At 40.3% G+C, this 22,386-nt stretch overlaps 1 protein-coding gene across 5 annotated transcripts in view; it reads left to right on the top strand.

Moving 5' to 3' along the window:
- thrb (thyroid hormone receptor beta) overlaps positions 1 to 22,386 on the top strand; it is a 109,843-nt gene that overhangs the window by 67,064 nt on the left and 20,393 nt on the right. For 4 of the 5 annotated variants that reach the window (XM_035182172.2, XM_035182168.2, XM_035182170.2 and 1 more), the window contains exons 2-4: positions 667 to 733; positions 16,033 to 16,105; positions 18,011 to 18,061. In XM_035182172.2, coding sequence (XP_035038063.1) covers positions 16,099 to 16,105; positions 18,011 to 18,061 — 58 coding nt within the window. In that variant the 5' untranslated portion in view covers positions 667 to 733; positions 16,033 to 16,098. The remainder of the gene's footprint in view (positions 1 to 666; positions 734 to 16,032; positions 16,106 to 18,010; positions 18,062 to 22,386) is intronic. The other variant, XM_035182171.2, reaches the window with a different exon arrangement.

The following is a 22,386-nucleotide window of genomic DNA, read 5'->3' as shown; positions in this document are numbered from 1 at the left end:
TTGGGCAAAACCAGACATTTTCCTGCTTTCATGTTGTTTTGTCACTGTTGTTTTATTCATGGCAATTTCCCTTTAAAAAAAAAAAACCCTCCTTTGCTTCGGGGGTTGACACATGAAAAGATATCTGGACTCATTTGAGGGGCCGCTGGTCCAAAACAGAGGAGAAATTTATACTGGGATTCCTCCACCCTTGCTGCAGCGTAGGAGTAAGTATTTGTGGCTGTAACCACATGTGGCAACCACCAGCGGTTAAGCGTATTTACAGGCGCGGTGGGAGTTTCTTTGTTCAGGAAAATGTTGCACATAGGTCATCTCAGCCAGATGTAGTTCTGCGACTGCATCCTGCCTCACATACCTCAGCATTAAAAGGTGCTAAAGCTGATGTCAGCACTTCAATGTGACACATGATTGTCCTTTAAAGCTCCTCTAATGACGTGAAGATATCAAAGAGGAAACGAGAAGAAAATCCTTTGCCCTTTACAATACATCCATTTCTTTGGCTACGATTTTTACATCATGGAAACTCGTTTGTGTCGTTTTCTAGCCGCCCTGAGTACCTGCTGTTTCTTCTTTTTTTTTGTAGCTGAACTGTGATTTTGCATCTCAAGTGCTCGTTATTTGGACCCAAGTATTTATTTATTTATATGTTTGTGTGTGTTTTTGTAGGTGTTTCTCTTGGGGAGCTGAGCGGCTCCTCAGCGCTGCCTGGAGTCAGACTTCACTACTTCCACTGGTAAGATCTTTCTTCCTGCTCAGTTCCACACAGCCAGAGATCTGCACAATGCCAACACACAGCTTCTCTTTCCACTCGACATCCCTGCTGTGATGCTCCAATCTAACATTACAGGCTTAAACATCATGTGCCACACTGGTAATCTTAATGGCAAGATATCATATCAAGAATATTCCTCCAATAAAAATTGCTAATTGCAAGGGCAACACATGTAATGCAGCAATATTATGCACAAAATATTCACAAAATTATCAAGTGCATTTTCAAGGGATTTTCTGGCCACTAGGAGGCAGCAGAAACAGTTTGTATAAGCATAATGCTGAGAGTCAGCATTTATAGAGCAGTGTAATGTTAAGGTTCATACTTTTAAGGTTAGTACATGAAACGGTTTACATGCTGTAAAGTTCAGAAAACACAACACTTTCCTCACACTGCTTATTGCTGCAGCTCCTCTTTTCAGCCGCTGTCTGAAATGATTATTCACTCATTATCTACTCAGCACTATGCCGATGGAGGGGTGGGTGAAGTGATTGAGTCCACAGAACACTTTTGGAGTTTCAGGGGTAAACAGTGTTGCAGACAAATCCAATACAATTGAAGTAAATGGTAACGAAACTTTAAAAAAATCTGAAAAAACATTAGATGCCTTCATACTGCTCCTGTGGTGTCATAGTGTCCGTAAGCCCCGACATTTAAACTGACCTGAAACAGCGTCATTTACACCTTGTTTTTAGCCTAAATGTCCTCTGATATCCTCCCCAGAGCCACGTTCAAACGTGGCTCTTAGCGGACATCTATGCTTAAAGCATGGCGTAAATGAAGCGGTTTCGAGGCAAATTTAAATGTTGGGGCTTCCGGACACTTGGATGATACCACTGTTTTTTTATGTTTCGTTACCATTTACTTAAATTGTAGTGGATTTACCTGCAACGCTGTTTACCCCTGAAACTCCAGAAGTCTTTTGTGGACTCAAACACTTCACCCACACCTCCAGCCGTATGGTGGTGAGTAAATAATGAGTGAATTATCATTTTTGGATGAACTACACATTTAAGGTCTCCCTCCCGATAGAGCCTAGTCTGCTCTGATTGGTCAGCTGGCCCGCTGTGTGTGGGATATGAGACCCTCCGTATGGGCTTTACCTGGCTTTGGTAGGGGGCGTGACAGAATAACAGCTTTTTAACTTTTCAGAACTTTTATATTCAAAAAAATATATATATCACACTAGAGGAAAGGGAAAACTGAAAAAGATAAATATGTCTCCTTTAAGTATTTGTCATCTGAACATGTGTAAATTAGGAACCCACGTACAGAACAGCAAGAAATTAGATTTGTCAGAGAGCTGGGAATATCAGGTTTCACTAAATCCCCCACCAACGCTACAGAAGCTGTGTATGTAGTACACACGATGTTGGCTTGTGACATGTAAAGACAATGTTTTCCCTGAACAGTATTATTGTAATGGCATTTGATGTCCACGTCATGCTATCATATTATCACTGTATCATCTTTTGGGGCATGTTTAGCACATCATGACTCAAAATAGCAACTTTTAATATTTTTCCAAACCCACAATAATCAGCAAAGAAATGAGCAGTTTTGGTGAACCACCGCTAAGTTCCAACCTATCATTAGATTTTAAAGACAAAGGCTGTTTTGTTCTCTGAGCTCCAGTGGAAGGGCTATCGAGCTGACAGTTTGAGTGTCACATGGGTGCATCAGAGCAGAGTGTTGGCTATAAAAAGCACAAAATGCAGTCTACTACCCCGATAGGCATAATGTAGCTTCACATTAAGAGCAACGCAAGTTTTGCTGCACTCAGCACAGACTGCCACCTTTACGAGCAACATTTAAACCTCCCTGTGACTGATTTAATGTCACCTCATGAAAAAAAATAAAAAACACATACGGCTGAAGATGTTTTTGTTTGGCCGTGCCACCTTTGTCAAACTGCACAGGCTTGCGTAACCCTAAAAAAATCTACTGTCAGAGCCAGCACTGTGTACAGTACAGTGCACTCAGGAAAGTACCCAGTGGTGCTCAGAGGACAATTCGAAAATGAAAACAAAAAGCCTCCGTCTGCTCACATAAAATTGGAAAATGTGTTGCAGCCGCAGTGTAATGATGATAACTTGAGACCTGAGACATCACTGGTGGGTCTGCAGGTGACTGTTAGTGCCAGCTGTCGGGCCATTCGTCTCGCACCACGCCTGTGTTCTCAGCGCTGGTCGTTAAAGCAGTGCATGTAATATTGGTCATAATACCCACAATGTGGTATTTGCTCCGCTCTCAGTCTCCAGTGAGGATAATGGTCATACAGTGTTACAAGACCGCTGCACTGGATAGCCCCTGTGCATCATCGTGCCTTTTTGACATTGGCCTGTGTTGGGGGGGGGGGTTTCCCGGCAGCTCAAGAACTTAATGTAATATGATAAGTGCACTAGAGACTCCAAAACAAAGTCATTCAGTTGATTCTTCTATCAGCTTGAATTCTTTAATGAAAACACCATCTGTTGTCCTTTTTGTGATACCAGTTGCCATGATGCGGAGTCTGTATCACGTTGCATAGTGTGATGTAGCTTCGTAAATTAAGTATTAGAGCGCTGCGGCCCATGATGGTCTGCAGATCAAGATCGAGTCTTATCTGAATGCCACCCCAAATAAGATGCATATTGCTCGAGGCTCCGACTATTGTTTGCTGCTCGTCAGTGTTGATCCATGATGCAGCCAGACGCACGATGAGATTACCTCTGAAAACAGTAAGGAGGGCTGACATTTAAACTTAGATAAGGTCCTGATGCCCTTTGTGGAGTTTACAAAACAACTACAGCCAGGGGCACCGCTGGAAATTTTGGGCCCTATGAAAGAATATAATACTGGGACAAGTCTGCTTTGTGTTGTGTCCATTTGAAAGGAAACACGGAAGTTTCAAACAGATTGTGCTGAAGACATTCAGTGTGTTACTATACAGCCCCAGCAACACATTCGGGTCGGTTTCAATTCCGAAGCTCACCACTCAATATTCGCTTAATTCTTGCCAGATTTTCAAAGGGTCACCGAGGAGTCAATCCTGTCTCCTATCACATCCCAAATGTGTTCTACTGGGTTCACATCATAGTGACAGTGGAGGTCACTGAAGTTCTCTGAACTCACTTTCATGTTCCTGAAACCAGTTTTTTTTGAGACTCTTACTTTGTGACATGGAGCATTATCCTACTGGAAGTAGCCAATAGAAAATGGTAAACTCTGACCATAAATAGACTACTAAGAGACTCTGTGGTATTCAGACCATGGCTGATTGGTATTCACTAACCCAAAGTTTGTCAAGAAAACAATCCCCTCACCACCAGCAGCAGTATTGACTGAGGCAAGAGACAAGTGGGCTCCATGGTTTCATGCTGTTGATCACAGATTGTGACTTGATTTAAATCAACTGTCCAGTATTAGTGAGTCTGTGCCCACTTCAGCCTCAGATTCTGTTCTTGGCAGGACTTGATGTTGCAATTTTTTGTTTGTTTGTCTGTCTGTCAGCAGGATATCTCAAAAGCTGCTGAACTAATTTCCTTGAAATTTGGGCATGACCCACGGAAGAACCCATTAAATTTGGATAAATGGGGGCATCCGGGAATGTGGTTTTGACTTTCTTTCATAGGGCAGTAGTCCTGAAGGATGTATGCACTCTCTGAGTACCCTTCTAGTTCACACTAAGATGCTTTTCTGCTCACCACAGTTGTTAAAATGTGTTATCTGAGTTACCATAGCCCATTAGTTCTCAAACTGGGGAGAGTTCCCCTTGGGGGCATAGAGCCACTCCAGTGGTATAACCAGTGAAAAATATAGAGTGACTATAAATTAATATGATTTATGTATTGGAAAACATCTAAGGTGAGTTGCTGATGCTATTGTGATGACCTTTATTCCACAAAAATTCCAGAAATCTTTTATTTGTTGTTGCTTGGGTGGTTTTGGCTGAACATTTTTCAGCCTCTGCCAGAAAATGTTTGAGAACCACTGCCGTAGCCTCTCTGTCAGCTGGAACCAGTCTGGCTACTCTCCTCTGGCCTCTCATCAACAAGGCATTTCTGTCCACAACTGCTGCTCACTGGATGTTTTTTTGTTTTTGGCATCATTCTGAGTTTAGACCGTAGGGACTCTTATCCATGAAAATCCAAGGATATCAGCATGGGTCTCATTTTGGACTCAGTAACGGCAAAAAATATGTTTGGTGCGTCATGAAACAAATGGCTTTGAAATGGATTTCATCTGACCTATTATTATACAGTGTCTTACTTCTGTTGGATGGATAATCATGGATCAGGTTTTGGAACCAGAGTTCCACATATGCTGTATATTAGTTCCATTGTGCAATGGACAGACAATGTTAAGACAGACTGGAACACTGGGATACACAAGGACATTTTTAGAGTAAAAACAGGATGGGGAACCAAGTCCCTTCGGGAGATTTTTCTTCCCATGCTTTTTCCGCAATGGACATCTGACGTGATCCTTGGTGTGAAGATTAAAGCGTAAGCCACACTGATTCTAAAAATATGCTTCATCATGTCTGTGTGGTCAGATTTGACTGAGTTAGGACTTTGGTATGATTTTTTTTTTTTTTTACACAAATTACAGCAACTGGGGGCACCAAGGTAAACTGATAGCCTGCATTGCTGTTTCTCCAGCAACTGACTATGATGGTAAGGCGGCCCACGTAAATATGTCCCTTTGACCTCACACTGATTCTCTCGCTATTCCCCTAAAAAAGATAGTGAGTAACAAAGAGTACCCTCAATTTAGACTTGGGGAGTCCTAGGGCGTTTGAACTTGTTGAACTCAGGAGTCCAAACTTCCTATAACAGGATGATGCAGCGCCCTCATTTTGCAGCTGGGACAACAGCGTTCTTGCTGACATCACCACCTCAGGCTCAGCTGTTGTGTGACAAAATAATCTAAACTTGGATGTCCACTAAAAAGCTTTTTAGGACGGGAAAAGGGAGTTTTTAGGGCTTTGAGCCAGGTTGACTGTAAAATGCAGCCATACACCACCCTCTCCCCATTTGTTTTCATAAATTAATTTTTATTATGTGTGCTGACATTAACTGTCCAATGAAAACATGAAATATTAGATTTAAACGCCAAAGTGTATCTTCCAAACAGAATGGAACACTAGAGCCTATAATAATTCACCAAAGGCCTTACTGAGATTAGATTTACTGTCTTCAGAGGTAATAATCAAATAGGCATTTTTCTTGGTAAATCAGCCACATATTTGAAATGGGATCTTTCTAAAATATCTGAACTTAATTTAGTGACACAGTATTCTCAAATTCACCTCCATCGGTGACGTGTGAGGAAAACTATAGGTGCAGTATATGCACTGCCTCGTTTTGTGTTCCCCTTCACATTGCCACATCAAGCATTTATGAGAAAGGTGTTCACTGAGAAGCTGTTTTGAGGACGTGGGAGCATGAGCACGGTGAGGGTGAAACCTTTGATCCAGTCACTCACTTGCCCTCTCCCTCTATGTCTGACAGTTGCTGGTGTACAGGATGCTCTCTGGTGACAGCGCAGCAGCAGTCAGGAAAATGCTCTTCAGGGTTGAAAGTGGGGGAAGTTGCTTCAAAGCATATGTGTTCTTCATTAACTTTATGTCAGACTCAAAGAATGTTGACTTGTGTCACGCCTAAAGGTTCTGCCCTATTTTGATGACTTGTTGTGTCGCTGTTATTGTCCTTTCTGAGATGTGTTGCCCTTGTTCGCACTGACAAAAGGTTTTGCAGGGTAGTGCTGACATTTGATTTAAGCGTGTAACGCTTAGAGTGTTTAAACACGTTTGTAGGAAATAGTATCTGCAATACGCAAGTGGAATGCCAAGACAGCAGGAGGATTTAAGAGATCCCTGTGTTTCACCTGTGATACGCTGTCGAAAATTCTGTGCAGAAAATACAAAGACATATCAAAATGTCAGGGCTTTGTTGGATCGAGCTAGTGGAGGTTTCCTATTGGTATCATGAACTGATTAGCAAAAACCACCTAACTGCTCTTTGGGTGAGATGACAATGGTGAAAGTGCAGCATGTGTCACATTACAGGCCTATTTCCTGTTTCCTGTCTTAACCCAGGCTTGTGTTTTCACTTGTGGGTTATTTCATAATGTTGTTTTCACAATACCTATTGTGTCTCTGTGTTGTTGCATCAAATGGTTTTCTATAATCAGCTTGGAGTTCCATTTTCATTCAGGAATGTGACAAAGGGGTGTTCATGTTAATATGTGGACTTTGGCAGCAGAAATTGTAGAAGCAACAGTGACAGGTCACATGGTTTTTCATTTTATATGTGAAAGATAACAATTCAACACTGTAATGTATGAAAGCAGTTGCATAATAAAAAAAAAATTGTATATCCTATATTCACAAATCACAATTTTACGCATTGCAGTTAAGAAGGTGCAACATCCTCTGCCCTTAACCTTAAAATCATATAAACTTCAGAGAGTGTCACAGTTGTGGGATCCCGCTATCAAGAAAAAGCAGCGTCAAACATAACTAGACAGATTGAATGTTTAAAGTATATAGACAAAAGAAAATGTCTGGTCCAACCCCAAAGGTCCAAGATATATATGTGTGTGTGTGTGTTGGTCCAACCCCAAAGGTCCAAGATGTGTGTGTGTGTGTGTGTGTGTGTGTGTGTGTGTGTGTGTGTGTGTGTGTGTGTGTGTGTGTGTGTGTGTGTGTGTGTGTGTGTGTGTGTGTGTGTGTGTGTGTGTGTGTGTGTGTGTGTGTGTGATTGCGGTTTCCAGCATCAGCGTCCTGTTCATACTTCCATAGCTATCTGTGTTATTCAATACATTACAATAAAGCATTCCTCAAAGTCGCACGGCACTCCTCGCCAGGCATTGTCATGTGTGTCCTGTGTACACACTACACTAATGTACAGTACATAGTGTTCTTGCTCCTCTTGTAATGCAGGATGTGGTAGCTGTTTCCCAGTGTAGAGAAGGAAGTGCTCACACACACACACACAGTATTCACAGTGCCGCCCCGTCTCCAACCAGAGGCATAACACACACCAACTGAACAGATCGAACACATGAGATAACCTGACCTCAATGCACAGAGCCTCCTGACTGTTTGCAAATGTAAGAAACTGTCACATAAACCGGTTTATATAGTTAAAAGCAAAAGCTTTGTTTAGACTACAGTTGTGGTCATAATCTAACAGTGAGTAGTGCCAGCAACAACTCAGCAGGGGATGAAACCTGATGACTTTGGCGACCCCTTGAGTCCATGTGGAAGTGTTCCACATAGTTTGTGTCAAACACAGTTCATGCCAAACCGAGTCACTAGCGTCTTCAGACCATTCCATTCCAATGACTCACTTACAGTCTTTGGCTTTTGCCTTTTCTCAAGCTTTGTCATCGCTGGCTTCCAGGCTTCCCATCTGCCCCTCAGCCAAGGGAAATCAAAGCAAAACATTGGTGCTTTGAATTAACTGTGAAAAATAAACATCTTGAAAAGTCATTTTGTCCATTTTCATTTAATGAATTCATAGTTTCCTAAAACAATAGGAGAAAATGCCAGTAAATTAGACTGTTTCTTCTGTTTCCAGGATACAGTAAGTCACCCTAATTTAGAAGTGGTGTTACTATTCCAATAAGCTGCCTGGTTTTCAGATGCATATAAACACCTCATTGGAAGCAAGTACAATTATTTTACCTCAAGCCATGGTCATGTTGGTATTTTGTTAACTTAATTTCTGGCAGTCATTACATGAACAACCGTTTAATGCGCTGAAAGAACAACAACAAATGACTTGTAAGCCAAATAAGAGCCATTTACATTCTGGAGTACTTGCTTCCTTTGTGTGGACGCCACGGATGTGTAAAGAGAGCTGGAGATGATGGCAGCACACGGCCTCGCTGCCAGTTTCCTCAGCAGCCAACTGCAGTACTTAGTTTGTTTCCACTTTTCCAAGTCCTTTAACAGTGGGCATCCGCCAGCAGAGTAAGAGTCCAAGAATGTTGACTAAATTTCAGACACACTTAAATTACAAGTACTATTGGAAATTGTAGGTTATTGAATGACTAACTAAGAAGAATGCTACTCGTGAAATTGAAGTTACACAGCTGAAGAAGAGACCTGTTCCGTTGAAGTTGTTGGAACCACAGATATTCGGTGTCACTACAGAGTGGAGGTTCTTTCCTTAATTGAAGACTTTTGGCACAGTGCATACTCCAGCAGCAGAGAGCACACAGCCTGACAACAGAACACAGTAGAGAACATAAAGGAGGAAGCAGATTTTCATCAGGTTTATTTCAGTCAATACCAATCCTTTCCCGGATTGGCCCTGATACTGATACTTAGCTCAGGACGTCTCCAGTGGTATCCCAACATTTACCTAAGTACCATTATAAAAACATCACATCCACAAACTGTTGAAATGATAGCTTCAACTGCAAAGAAGGCCAGTTGTTATTGTATTGTATTGACAATTTTCAAATAATGGTTTACTGTTTTTTTCTAAGAGGATTATTACCTCATCTTATCTCATGACATGCTGTAACACAAGGGCCAAGTGGGTCAGATCAGGGAGGGCAACAATATAACTTTTGGGATCTATTGCACTTCTGTCCGTCCTGGGAGAGGGGTCCGTCACATGTGGCTCTCTCTGAGGTTTCTACGTGTTTTTCCCTGTTAATAGGGTTTGTATGGTAGTTGTTCTTTACTCTTGATGAGGGTGAAGGACAGAGGAAGTTGGTCCTTGTGAAGCCTTATGAGACAAATTGTGATTTGTGTATATGGGCTATACATATAAAGTTTGATTGATTGATTGATTGATTATGGGTTGGGCGAGACATTTCCATCAGCTGAAGGGGTCTGGATTTCTGTGTCCAGTTTTTATAATGCACCTATGGTTTATTCAAAACAAAGAAAGGCAAAACAAGTCCACCAAATTACACAACAATTTGTCATTTGCCCTCCAGAGCAACTGCTATCTGCTGCTGTCATTAACATCATTACATCTATAAGTATCGCTATTATTTTCATTATAACAACCGGTCTGACAGAGCTTAAATATGAAGGTGACACTGTTCCTGGTCTCTCCCATCCACCTCTCTCTCTCTCTTCTCTCCCCTCTTTTCTCTCCTCTCACCCAAACCAGTCTTGGCCGAAGGCGGAGTCTTGTTCTGCAAGAGGCTTCTTCCTGTTAAAAGGGAGTTTTTTTCTCTCCACAGTTGCCAATTGCTTGCTCATTGTGGGAACTGTTTGGTTGTAAGGTCTCAACCTTACTATGTAAAGTGCCTTGAGATAATATATGTTGCGACTAATGTTCCGCTAAATTTCAATGATGTGTATACAAATATTGAACTATTAGTAAACCATTGCATGTTTAGGGTTAGCCAACTGTTGAATTATTGGTTCTCTTCTAATTACCTGTTGAAATGAAAACTCTCTGTTGGTGAATTGTCCAAATGAAGGGTTACCAAAATGACTGCTATGCTACGGTTAGGGAAACATCCTTCATCTTTATTGTTACAATAATCTTTTGGTTAACGATCATGGTCATGCTTTTACGAGGAACAAGCATAATGTTTCTTTTACCCATCCATGCTCTCTAACCTCCTCCCTGTACATGTTCGGATGTTTCTGGAGGGTCTGGGTGCTCAAGCAGACTATCTGTGTGTGTAATAAGCAATTTGCACACACTTGCTTATTTTGGTAATGCTTGCTTAAAACAACAGTGAAATACTGCACTATTGTCTTCAGACCAGGTGCTTGTTGGTCGATCACTTTCAGCTGCCTCAAGATATTATAGTGCCAACAATGTGACTACATCTTATTTTAAGTGTTTCAGAACATTGGCACAAGATTTGCTATACAAAGAAAGTGGGTACTGGATGAGAAATTAACAACTGCTTCTGTTTGAAACCAACAAATTCCCTTGGTGTCACACTTGGTGCAGCTTTGTTTAAGACAGGGTCCTCTAGGCATGTCTATGTGGTGAAGCAATGCCAGTATGAAGGCTGGGGTATGCTAGCTCATGCACAAACATGCCCACACACAAACACCTCTACATAAACACCATGAGACACGATTTTCACAGTCACAGAGCCTGCAGATTAAAATGTTCAGCGCTTTCTCATCTTGGAAAAATGTGGCTTCCTTCAGGTCAGTAAAGGAAATAGAAATCAATATGTGCACACAGTGAAACCAGAGAATAATGAGAGATACACCATAACTCTGCCTGTGTTCTTTAAGAACCTCAAGCAAGACCAGTTGCCTTCGTATGTGGCTTGGAAATGTCTGATGGATGGATGATTAACAATCTTCACAGACAGATCTCCAGTGTTAATCAGCACAAACCATATATTTTAAAGTCCAAATCAACTGCAGTTGGCACCAAACGGTACAGTTTGCATTTAAAAAGAATATACAAGCTGCTATATCAGAGAGTCAGGAGTCAAACAACCCCAGCTGTCCAGCAAAATCCAACCTGGTTCTCTCTATTTTGAATGCATGAAAACATCAGATGGAGCAAGCAGGAAAGTAAAAAAAAGGCCAAAGCTCAATGAGAATAGAAACGATGGACTGGGACAACCCTGCTCTCCACCACTGCAGATAATTTATGCCTGCGGTGGAAGTCCATTATTGTCACTTGTTGTTTATTTGGGACACTAATGTGCAATTAGAGAGCCACAAAAAGCACTCAGCTGTAAGATTGTTTTTCCCCCTCCAAAATAAATTGCCATCTGTGGACCTCCTGCTTGATGGAATCAGGTTGTCCTAATTCAAATCATATTTTAGTCCAGATAATGTATTTCTTCAGAGGCCAAACATCAACTTTACATTCAGAAAATAGTAAAGAAGTTTGTATGAAACGGTGTGTCAGGCCTCCCGGGTTCTCTTTAGAGTCACTGCGAGGTGAGATGCACTTCAGATGACTGGAGGAAACTCTCCTGGTTGAAAACATCAATGATTCAAACCTTTGTTTATCAAAATGTAAGAAAGAAGTCTTTCACTCCCACTCAGCTCCCTATGACATATTCTATCACCTTGGTTAAATATCACTTGTTTACACTGCTAATGGCAGGTAGAAGCTTAAAGTTATGTTTTCTAGAAACCTGATAAAACATTCAGGTCACTTGTAGTGTTAATTTGAATTTGGCAACAATCAAGCATTGTGAATTTGCTACCGCTGTTTATATATAAAAATTATAATAAAATAATAATAATAACAATAGTAGCTTGAAGAGACCCAAGGAAGCTTTACATATATATGTCTGTATATCTGTATCTTACTAAAATATGTATGTATGGACTATTCCAAACCTCAGATTTACATCCAGATAACCCATTATCCATTCGCCACGTTTGAAGTAGTCATGTGCCATTTACATAGGAACGGGATTAGTTTGAAAAGGACGGGACAAGGGACTGGTTGTGTAGCACATGACCTATAATTACAATTTGCAAAGAACAGAACTATAAATCACAACCTTCACCGTAGTGATCTCTCTGTGCATGAATTATACATCCAGCTTTACCATGTTTCACAATCATTTCAATCATTAACCTTTAAAAGTGTTTAGTTGCCATACTATAACATTAACCATACTGTAATTGAAATGTACAGACACTGTAGCAAACAAAAGCTTTTAAATTGTTGTCAATAAATGTAATTATATTCCATATATCTATGTTGTTATCTTGCAAGTCTGTTGTGCCAACTGAAGGGGGAAAAGTCAGGGTTTCTCAAAAGTGACTTTGAAATAATGGAAACCATTGTCAACAACACAAACCATAACTCATCTAGGAGTCTACTGGGGCTGTCAAATAGCAATGGGAATTAACAGTGGTAAAATAACACTGGGAACTAAAGGACCCTCCCATGTGGTGTATGAGTGTAGTTACTGTCTAGAATGATCAAATCTTGTTTTTTTTACCAACTTGAAACTGAATCTAGATTACAGCTTTGAGAACCCAATAATTAGGGATAGACACTTGAAAATCAGGTGTAACTGGAGCCAACGGTTTTCCTCCAGTGAATGGACTCCCCCCGCTCTCTATGATATAGAAATCCGATAGGAGGTTATTAATAAAAATGTTCCCACGTGGAGTTTCACTCTGCTGAGTATCTGTTGTATCTCATTATCTCAGGGCCCAACTGTGACCTACAATCATTTCTCGTTTCCGTCTGTGTGTACATCACAGCGCATACATTGTCTCTTTTCCATTTTTCTTCCCCTTCCATCCGTCTTCACATTTGTTCTCGCCAGTGTATTGTCGGGCTTCTATCGGTCTGTGTCCTCGTTAGAGCTGCAGAAACCTGTTGTACGGATGAACCAGCTTTCAGGATTTCACCAGCTGGATATGTCTGGATATTAAATGCTCTCTAGGGTAAAAAGCAGTAAACCACAGCACAGTTTCCCATAATGCTTTTCAAGCCAGCTGTTGTTCCAGTGCAAAGGAATTATGAAAGCTCTAACACTTTTGTGTTTTCTTTTTTTTTTCTCTGTATACTGACGGAAACTGTCGGTAGGCAGAGTTAGAAAATGGACATGTAAGTGTTTGGCTACTTTTATTGTTGATATATTGGTTTTAATCTTTTTTCTTCTCAATATTACATTTGACAGGAAAAGTCTCATTGAGCTGAGGACGCATGTTGTATAGGATGAAATTACCATAAAGGGTAAATGCAGCTTGTTTAACATCTTCGAAGTTAACTGCATAGTGTCTTTGGATTGACGAAGAGGAACGATTCATGTCTGTAGACCTTGTTAACTACCACTCAAGGGTTTACATGTTGTTAAAAAATATATTCAAAGAGACATAAAAGAGCTTAAATTGCGTCTTTGATAAATCATCCCAATCCAACAGAATTCTAACTTAAATAAATGACAGCTTTCCTTTTAATTTATTTATTTAATTCTGAAAGGCTTCTTGTGCCCATTGTAACGAGCTTCAACATGATGAAACAGGCCAACCGTCAGATTCCATAACGGCATCTGCAGCATTCAAAGAAAAGCCTTGGAGCTAAAAAGATTTTCAGTTTCTTAAATTATGTTACTTCGCCTGTAAGCCCTGTCTAAATAAATGAATATTTTAGAATGAGATTTTTTTTTTAAAGGAATAGTCCAGTATTCTAGGAAATATGTGTGTTGTTTGCAGTCTCGAGAACAGTGGTGTCAGTCTTATTCCTAAACATCCAGTGAAGAGATAGCTCTTTGACTAGCCCCATCTGTGACCTCAGCCCCCCATACATTGCCCCATACAGTACATAACTTCATATGTAACTGTGGTGAGTGATTCAGATATGTTACTCCGTCCGTCAGGGTCAAACTGTCTCACAAAGACCGTCTTTTTGTCCTTGAATGGCAAATTGTTTGCTAGGGGCAAGTTGAAATCTGTCCTGTTCTATATTCCTCGCTGAAATGTACTGTATGGTTAATCTGTGGAAGAACTGGATTTAATAGATTGGTTTCACCCTTGGGAACACTTTTTGAATCACTCTGAGCAGACAGTATAGATCTGTGTATAGATCATGAAGACGCCTCCTATAATTAAAAAGCAAAAAATGGAATGTACATTCTTCTCCCCTGGTTTGGATGAGATTGCCGTGTCTCTTACTTTTATAAGAACTGAAACCTGGTGAGTAAGACCACAAGCTAGCTACTCAAATGGAATCATAATATGTAAATGAGGGAGTTTTGAAGTTGTTTGAAGGGTGAGGCAGGTTCCTCTGGTTTCATTAGTTATGCTTCACTAAACTAACAGTTGCTGGTCCACTGTCAATTGTTCACACAAGTTCAGATTTAAAGTTTGTAGGATTTAGGAGGATCGATTATAATTATGTTTTATAATTATTACATTAGCTTAGAATGTGTTCTTTGTGTCTTAATCTGGAGTCCGCCATGTTGCACTGCCATTTTTCTTGAACAGGCAAGCTAAACACAGGGTCTTTTTTTACCTGACCATTTCCTTACCTTAAGGCCACCTTAGATCCCCCAACACTCTGGGAAAGGAAAGGCTGAGGCAAGTGGTATTCAGTTGGAGGCAAGCTGTAAATTCCACTGATGCCACTAAATCCTACACACTGAACCTGTAACAATAACAATGGTTAGTCAACCATGTCATGCTCAGTAGGTTTAACAGTGTTTTCATTTCATTCACAAAGTGTTGGTAAAATCCACAGACGCCCTGTGTTCATATCTGGAGCAGAAACTTTTCCCTTTTCACACTCAAGGTCACAAACGATCCTGAATAAAATAAACGCGGCCCTCAAACAGTGTTCCAGGCTGAAGTCTGTAGGGCATGTATCCAAACGCTGCAGGTCGATTCAAAGAAGCAACAGCACAGATAAGAGAGTAATTTGAACCTGGGTCTTGATTAGTGCACAGTGAGACGTTGTGTTGCTCTGCCCCATCTTCCTCGAGCTTCTCTTGATGTGGCGTGGGGGGTCTCGAGGACAGGCGTTCAAGGACGTTTAGCTTCCTGGTTTCTCAGCTTACCACAGCCAGTTATAGTACAGGCAGATGCACAGTGTGACTTTGTGGAGACAAACGCTGCTGCTGTGTCATATACAGTAACAGTCTGACAGAGGAGATGCTGCAGTGGGAGACTGTGAGCGCCATCCTGGTAAATGGACTGTGTATCTGCTGCTGTAGCCTTTATTTATGATTAGTCATTCTGCTGACTGGTGCACTGGCTGCAGTGTTGCTTCAGGACAAACATGTGTACAAGGCAGTGCATCCAGTATTGAGTGTGTGTGTGTGTGTACAGCAGACCACGTTTGACTTTTAAATCTCCCACTGCGTGGTTAAACACCACATACTGCTGTGAATAGAGCAGTTGTTGCCCACATGTGCAGCTCTTGTTCCTTTATCAGTGCACTCTGTAGTAAACAGTGTCAAGTTTCACCTGGCACTTTACTTTCCTCCCTCTGTTGTGAGGTCGCGTGTTTTTACATTTGACCACTAGATGTCCCCCTACACAGAGACAATCCTCTCACCTGAACAGCCTGTGTGCAACACTCCCTCTGATAGACTGATAGACTGACAGCTACGTGTCTGAACGTCCCCTGAAATGCAGACAATGTTACATCAAGATAAAACAGATGCTGATTGAATCCAATTAGTGTCACTTGTTCCTCTTCCCACATTATTTGAGTTGTTTCACTAAATATCTCAGCAGGGTTGGCCCAGATGTGAGCACAAATACCTGACTCTCACTACCTGGTGCTGTTATAGATTCAGAACAAGAACAGACTGAGTGCTTGATGATTTATTCTGTGTGTTTTCAGCTTGGTATGTACCCAGATGTCTGAGGAGGCTCTGAGGATGACGTATTGGCCTTGAACCCCACCAGTATGTCAGGTAAGTCTCACTCGCATTTATACCTCTAAGGTTTATTCCAGATCTGATTTATAGAGAGAAAATAATAATAACTCCATTGTGGAGCTGATAATAGTGGCATTAAGCGGATATTCAAACTCTCAAATGGTAAAAAACAACAAACCCTCCATGTTTCCCCTGGATCATAATAAACTGCATTAGGATCAACCACTAATACTTAAACTCTACACTGATACTCAGATAATCACATCTCCACAATAAAACCGAGACATAACCTCAGTCTTATTTTAATTATTTTTCCAAACAAAAGCAGGGAACTTATCAGTGTTACTTTTGAATAAAGTAAATGTTGTTAACTACTTATGCTTTCTACACATGATCAGTGGCAGAATGACATGGTTTAGTTCCATGAAAACTGAAGAACCTGAATGTGTTGATGATGGCAACAAGAACACTGTACAACACAACCTCAAAACTAAGCCACAATCTTGGCTTGAAGACTTGGTTGGTAAAGTGGGAGGAGATGCTGGTTAGAGAACTGTTGGCCCCACTCTGTACAGCAATCCACAATGTATCTTTACACCAATACCCACAAACCTTGGCTGCCATCTTGAGAAAAAAGTGGAAAATTCAAAGAGCTTTGTCAGTTGTTGAACAAAAAACTTGAGATATTTTGAATTCATCAAGAAATTACAATAAAATTGAACTGAAATCCAATTAACTAACGATCATATCTAATTATGTTTATTTATATATAGATTATAGAGTTTTATTTCAGCGTAATCTTATATATCTAAGATATATTGTTTAGTTTGATGTTTTATTTTAGGGTTAGGGTTAACTTTTAAAAGAAAAAGATATTTCCTAACCCAGTTGTTAATCTTTTGTATAGATTACTGTAGTGGTAGAGTTTTGTGTCCATTGAAGCCTCTTACTAAACATGTGATGGTTCACTTATGAAACCAGTGGCACTTAAAGTACAGTAACTCCTGCTGCCTCTCCACTCTATTGAATAACAACAGTCCGACCAGATTTGTTACTGGCAGACAGTACTAATCAATTATGCATCGATGATGATTTGGCCACATTATGGTGACATGAATCTTCACTACATTATGCTGAGCTCTGCTCTTGCAACATCTATACTGATGATCGTGTGCAGAATGCTTTAGAATACATACCATCATCATGGCACCTGAAAGCCACTTGTGTTCGGTAGATTTACTGGTTGAAGATGAACTGTCTTCACCACCAGGGGACCTCATTTAACGTCAGTGTGAAAACTGGTCTCTGGCAGCAGCCAAGAAAAACTTTTAAAATGTGGTGTAATAATCTAGTCTCACTTATTTTCCAACACCACAAAACAAAAATGCTTTATTTCTTATTTGCCAAATTTTCTCTTGATTTGAGAGTTTGAAATATGATAAGCCACTGTGCACCAAATAACCCGAATTTTACCCCATTACCCATTTATCACAGTCTGTGCAGTACACACAAGGAAAGTTTGGTTCAGTTAAGCCCTTTAAAAACATGGTGTACCCTCCTGGTTCATCATGGACGAGGCTTATTTATTTCAGACAGGTTGTAACAGACTATTTGAGCGACCACAGATATAGTTTACAAAGTGAATTGGCCGTCACATGTAGATTAAGCTGGTTCCATCGACCTCGCTGACCCGGCACAAGAGACACAAGCTAACATGCATCACATGAGGATATAAATCTCTGTAAAACCATGAGACCAACAACGAGAACACTGTGAAAAAGAAATGTTTTGATGCCTCTGTGTTAGGACTGACATTTTATCAGACTTGCTGTTGAATGCATTTGATTTGATATGAAAGGCAGAGGAGTTACAGTCTGCCTCTGCCACCTGTTTCACTGAGCAAGCAGCTTTCTTTAAAAGTGCCTCTCCCATCTATTTTAGAGCCAGCAGAAAATTGCTCCCCCCGCTGGAAAGATGAGGCCATTCAAAATGGTAATATTTATCCTCCCTCTCAGCACTGCTTTTCCTCCTCTCTTGTCAGTCTGCGTGTGCTCTGCAGCACTCGTGATGAGCTGCCTCTGATTCTAACCTCCTTCAGCTTTTGCTTGACATCCTGGTGAATGCTTTCAATGACATGATTGATTCTGTTTAGATCAGGAGATGTGGATAATTAGTCATTTGGAGAAAAAATGTTTTCTCTGGGTTTTTTCATATTTTCGTGGGCTTTTTCTTATCAACAAAAATCATAATCCATCACTTAAATCATCCTCTAAGCTCATGAGGAATGTGTTAGTGAAGTCTAGTGCAAACATAATTTCTGTGCAGATATATGGTGGAGTAGCTGCAGACAGAGACATTGTATTCATTTTACAGAGAGCTATAAAGGCTGAGCTAAGATTTGGTTGTATGGGTTGGTTAGATAACACATAAAGACACACGAATGAATGCTAAATATAATTAAATGTATTTAATCCAACAATGTTTATGTCCAATATGAATCTTAATGAATCCATAATCTCCTCTGAGTGGTAACATTTGAATGAATTAATTGCAATTAAATGCTGAGATTTATTTCTACATGTCTATTTTCAATGTGCAACAGATTAGCTCAACAAATAATGTTGCCTCTAGACATTCACACAATTCCACATATATGACGAATACAATAAAGTTTAAACTAGTAATTTGATAAAGAATTAAAACATTCTAAATATAACGAAGCAAAACTCAACTAACTGGAAATCTTTCCAAAATGATTACCTCCAGCAAGATGTTGTGTTTTCTTTGGCGCTTGTTTGTTTGTCTGGTTGTTAGTTCCCAGGATTATGAAAAAAAAACATGACAGATTTCCATGAAACTTGATGGAAGGATGTGAGTCAGGGAAGAACCCTTTACATTTTAAAGTGCAAATGGCAACAGCTCAATAGCATGAGCTCCACCATGCTGTGGTGTTCAGGAACAAGGGCAACATGCTCATCAGGTTTATCTGGCATCAGACATGAACAATGTCAAGATAATGTAGCGTGAATAGAAATGTGTGTGTTGACACAGTGACACAAAGGAGCATGCAAGGTGTAACCTGTGTGAGGTGGTTGTAGCCTGGTTCTAACATGCTGTGAACATGTAATTAATCAAACTGTGGGGCGGCTTTGGCTCAGGGGGTAGAGCGGGTCGTCCACTAACCAGAAGTGTCCTTCAGCACGTGGAGCCCCAAACTGCCCCTGACAGCTGTGTGTGTGTGTGTGATGTGTGCACATAGATGCACTGAATGAATGTGTGTGTGAATTGGTCACTGTTTTGAGAACCAGATTAAGTTTTAGGTTTTCAGATGCAGTAAGTCACAGTGTTTCTTTGTCTTACATTATAGTAAATTAGGTGTTTGGGGTTTGGACACTTCCAATAATGTCATCCCAGTCTCCAGGATATTTTGATGTATATATATACACCATTCTATTTTAAAGAAAATAATTGGCTGATTAATCGATGATGACAATAATCATTAGTGACAGCCCTAATCCTGCATTCTAGTCCTGGGATAAAGGATTATACCTTCTATCAAAAAGTCTGAAGAGACTTACCTTCATTTGGCACCATTTATACTCTAATTGTAAACATGAAGTAGATACTTTTTACTGCCCTCTCTTTCTCTATTTTCGTCACTCTTATCCACCAGTGACTTCAAGTTCCAGCAGAGCTTCTCGTAAAACTGAAGGACAGGGAGGCCAATTTCAAAAGCTAGTAGTGCATTGCCTGAGGTGCTGATCGCTTGGCCTGAGGTAATCCATCTTGCGGTTTTCTTGAGAGTATCATCCAAATAACTGCAAAGTCAACACTGCACTTTCTCGGGTCCTGAGCGATACACCTGCCATGAAATGATACCCTCCCTGCAGTAATAGTGTCTGTGTGAGGGGGTAGAACGTGCCATTGTGTGGTTGAGGTGCTTTTTTTAAACCCTGGCGTGTCCTGATGCTTCACTGCCCTCGTACCTCCTAATCTTTTCCTTCATGTCAGGTAACATGTTTGATACTGCGAGAAAAGAAATGCTCATCCCCAAAAAAGCTTCAATCAACACTGCACTTCCCTGTGTGCTCAGCAATGAAGTTGATCAGATGAGTGGTCACAACTGACTATAAAAAAGGAATCTTCCTTTGACTGTATTTCCAATTACCCGGCAACCATTCATCCGATAGACTTTAAACTCTGTGTGTGTTTCTGTGAGAACTAGAGGAAGTGCGGTGTCAGTCGGTTTTAGATGAGCAGTTCTAGAAAAAATTTACGGACAAAGATTTGTCTGTTTAATTTCAAACCGTGAACTGCACTTGTGAACACAACCGGCCTGATGGGCACGGTTTGTCATGATTTATGATCTCACAGTGCAATGTTCCATGTTGTCAAAGTCCTGTGTCATAACTGTGATAACGTACAGCCGTCTGTCAGTTGGATGGTTGTGTAGAGTTTATTTAGCTAATTTGATGTCCGTGTTTTCAATTCTCTGGAGAACCATTCATCCAAAAAACTTCACAGTCAAGAGAACTGGGGGACAGGCAGACAGACATTATGCCATCCATCATGGCTGGCAGCTGTTATCTACTCTCCACTGGTCACTGGTGCATTCAAGGACACTTCAGTCGGGGGCTGCTGTGAAGGGATGAGACTCGTCTCTGGACCTCTCTGATGACTGTCCGCATAAAACTTTAAAAAATATCTCAGTGCAGTTTAAAGTGAGCCTGAGATTGGCGTGATAATTACTTATACATGCTTATCTGACACTCAATAGTAGGAATTCATAGCATGAATTCAGTTTGTAATAGCACGTTCTACATCTTTCCACAGAGCCTTACATTAGATTAGTAAATCAACCACATTGACTTGAAGTACCTGTTTAACTTTTTTTGCTCTTTCAACTTGCCAGTGTTTGCACTAACAGCAGTTTACTTACTAGTCTGGAAAGATTATTCAAGTTCACCAATAAACAAACATTTCTTTACTAATTGAGATCTGTGTCCAGTAACCCCAATGTTGACTCTTGTCCTATCACTTCAATCATCAATCAATCAATCACATTTTATTTGTATAGCCCATATTCACAAATTACAATTTGTCTCATAGGGCTTTAACAAGGTGCGACATCCTCCGTCCTTAACCCTCAACAAGAGTAAGGAAAAACTACCAAAAACACCCTATTAACAGCTTCTACTGAAGTTAGCAGTAGAAATTAGCAGTTAACTTCCCGATATCCCCAAATATGTCCTAAACCGGGCCGTCAGTCTCCTGCATGAGGCAGTGGATCTCTCTGCTGATCCTTAAGTGAAGTGAAAAAGATCTCCATCACATGATGATGTTGATAATTCTCTCTGGAAAAATACCTGTTGCAAATCTACTTGAACCTTTTCTTGAACAGATGTTGGACTTGTCACAAATCCAAATCACTGCCGTAATGAATAGTGTTGATGCAGAATATTTGTCGGCAAGTATTTTACTTCTTTGTGTTGTTTTTTGTCACGTCCCTCCTTCATTAAGGCCTTAACACTGATCTCAGTTTTTTATTTAGTTGTTAGGTTGAACCAATTTCCATGACATTTTGTTGGAGAGGTAGGATATGAGCCAAGGAAGAACCGATTAAATTTTGAAGCAGATATGGGCAGATCCAGGATTTTCTTTTTTCCCTTTCTTTAACATGGCGAGATATTGCATTAGCCTTGGCAGAGGTGTGTGAAAGTCCAATTCTAATTTATGCTGTTTCTATCTGGGATTTTGTACAATTACTATTTCCTTTACTTATTTTTCCATATATATTTATCCACATATTTTTCTATCATAATAATTGCTTTTTTCACTAAGGTGTGTTTTCAACTTAGTGCCATTCTAGTTATGTCTAGCATTTTCTTCCGCCGTCCTTCTCTGTCCTAAATTTGAACTCTCCGAAGGTTTTTATCTGTGTTCCGGTTTTGTCAGTGTGTTGTGGTGTGTAAGTTTAATTGAGGTTCAGTTCTATGCGTCTCAGGAGAGATCTCATTAAATAATGTTTAGCCCCAAGAAATAGCCGTGTGATGAATCATTCGTTACATCCCTCTCTCAGCAGTAGTTCATTTACAGACTTCTTATTGGGGCCAGTGAAGGGAACAAAAGCAATTCTGATGGACTGTTTATGACAATGACTAGAAGTTTATGTCTACAGCTATTGAAAAACTTTTTAATACATGAGCAAGACTTACAGGGCACGCATTTTAAATATATTCTTTCACTCAAACTAAAGATTTGAATATTTCCTTGGATGATAAAAAATGAAGCGACAACTCAGCTCTGGTCCGACTCAA

This window comes from Hippoglossus stenolepis, chromosome 17, assembly GCF_022539355.2.
Source record: "Hippoglossus stenolepis isolate QCI-W04-F060 chromosome 17, HSTE1.2, whole genome shotgun sequence".
Classification (NCBI taxonomy): Eukaryota; Metazoa; Chordata; class Actinopteri; order Pleuronectiformes; family Pleuronectidae; genus Hippoglossus; species Hippoglossus stenolepis.
Note: the sequence above shows the minus strand (reverse complement) of the source record. Positions and strands in the feature narration are given on the sequence as shown.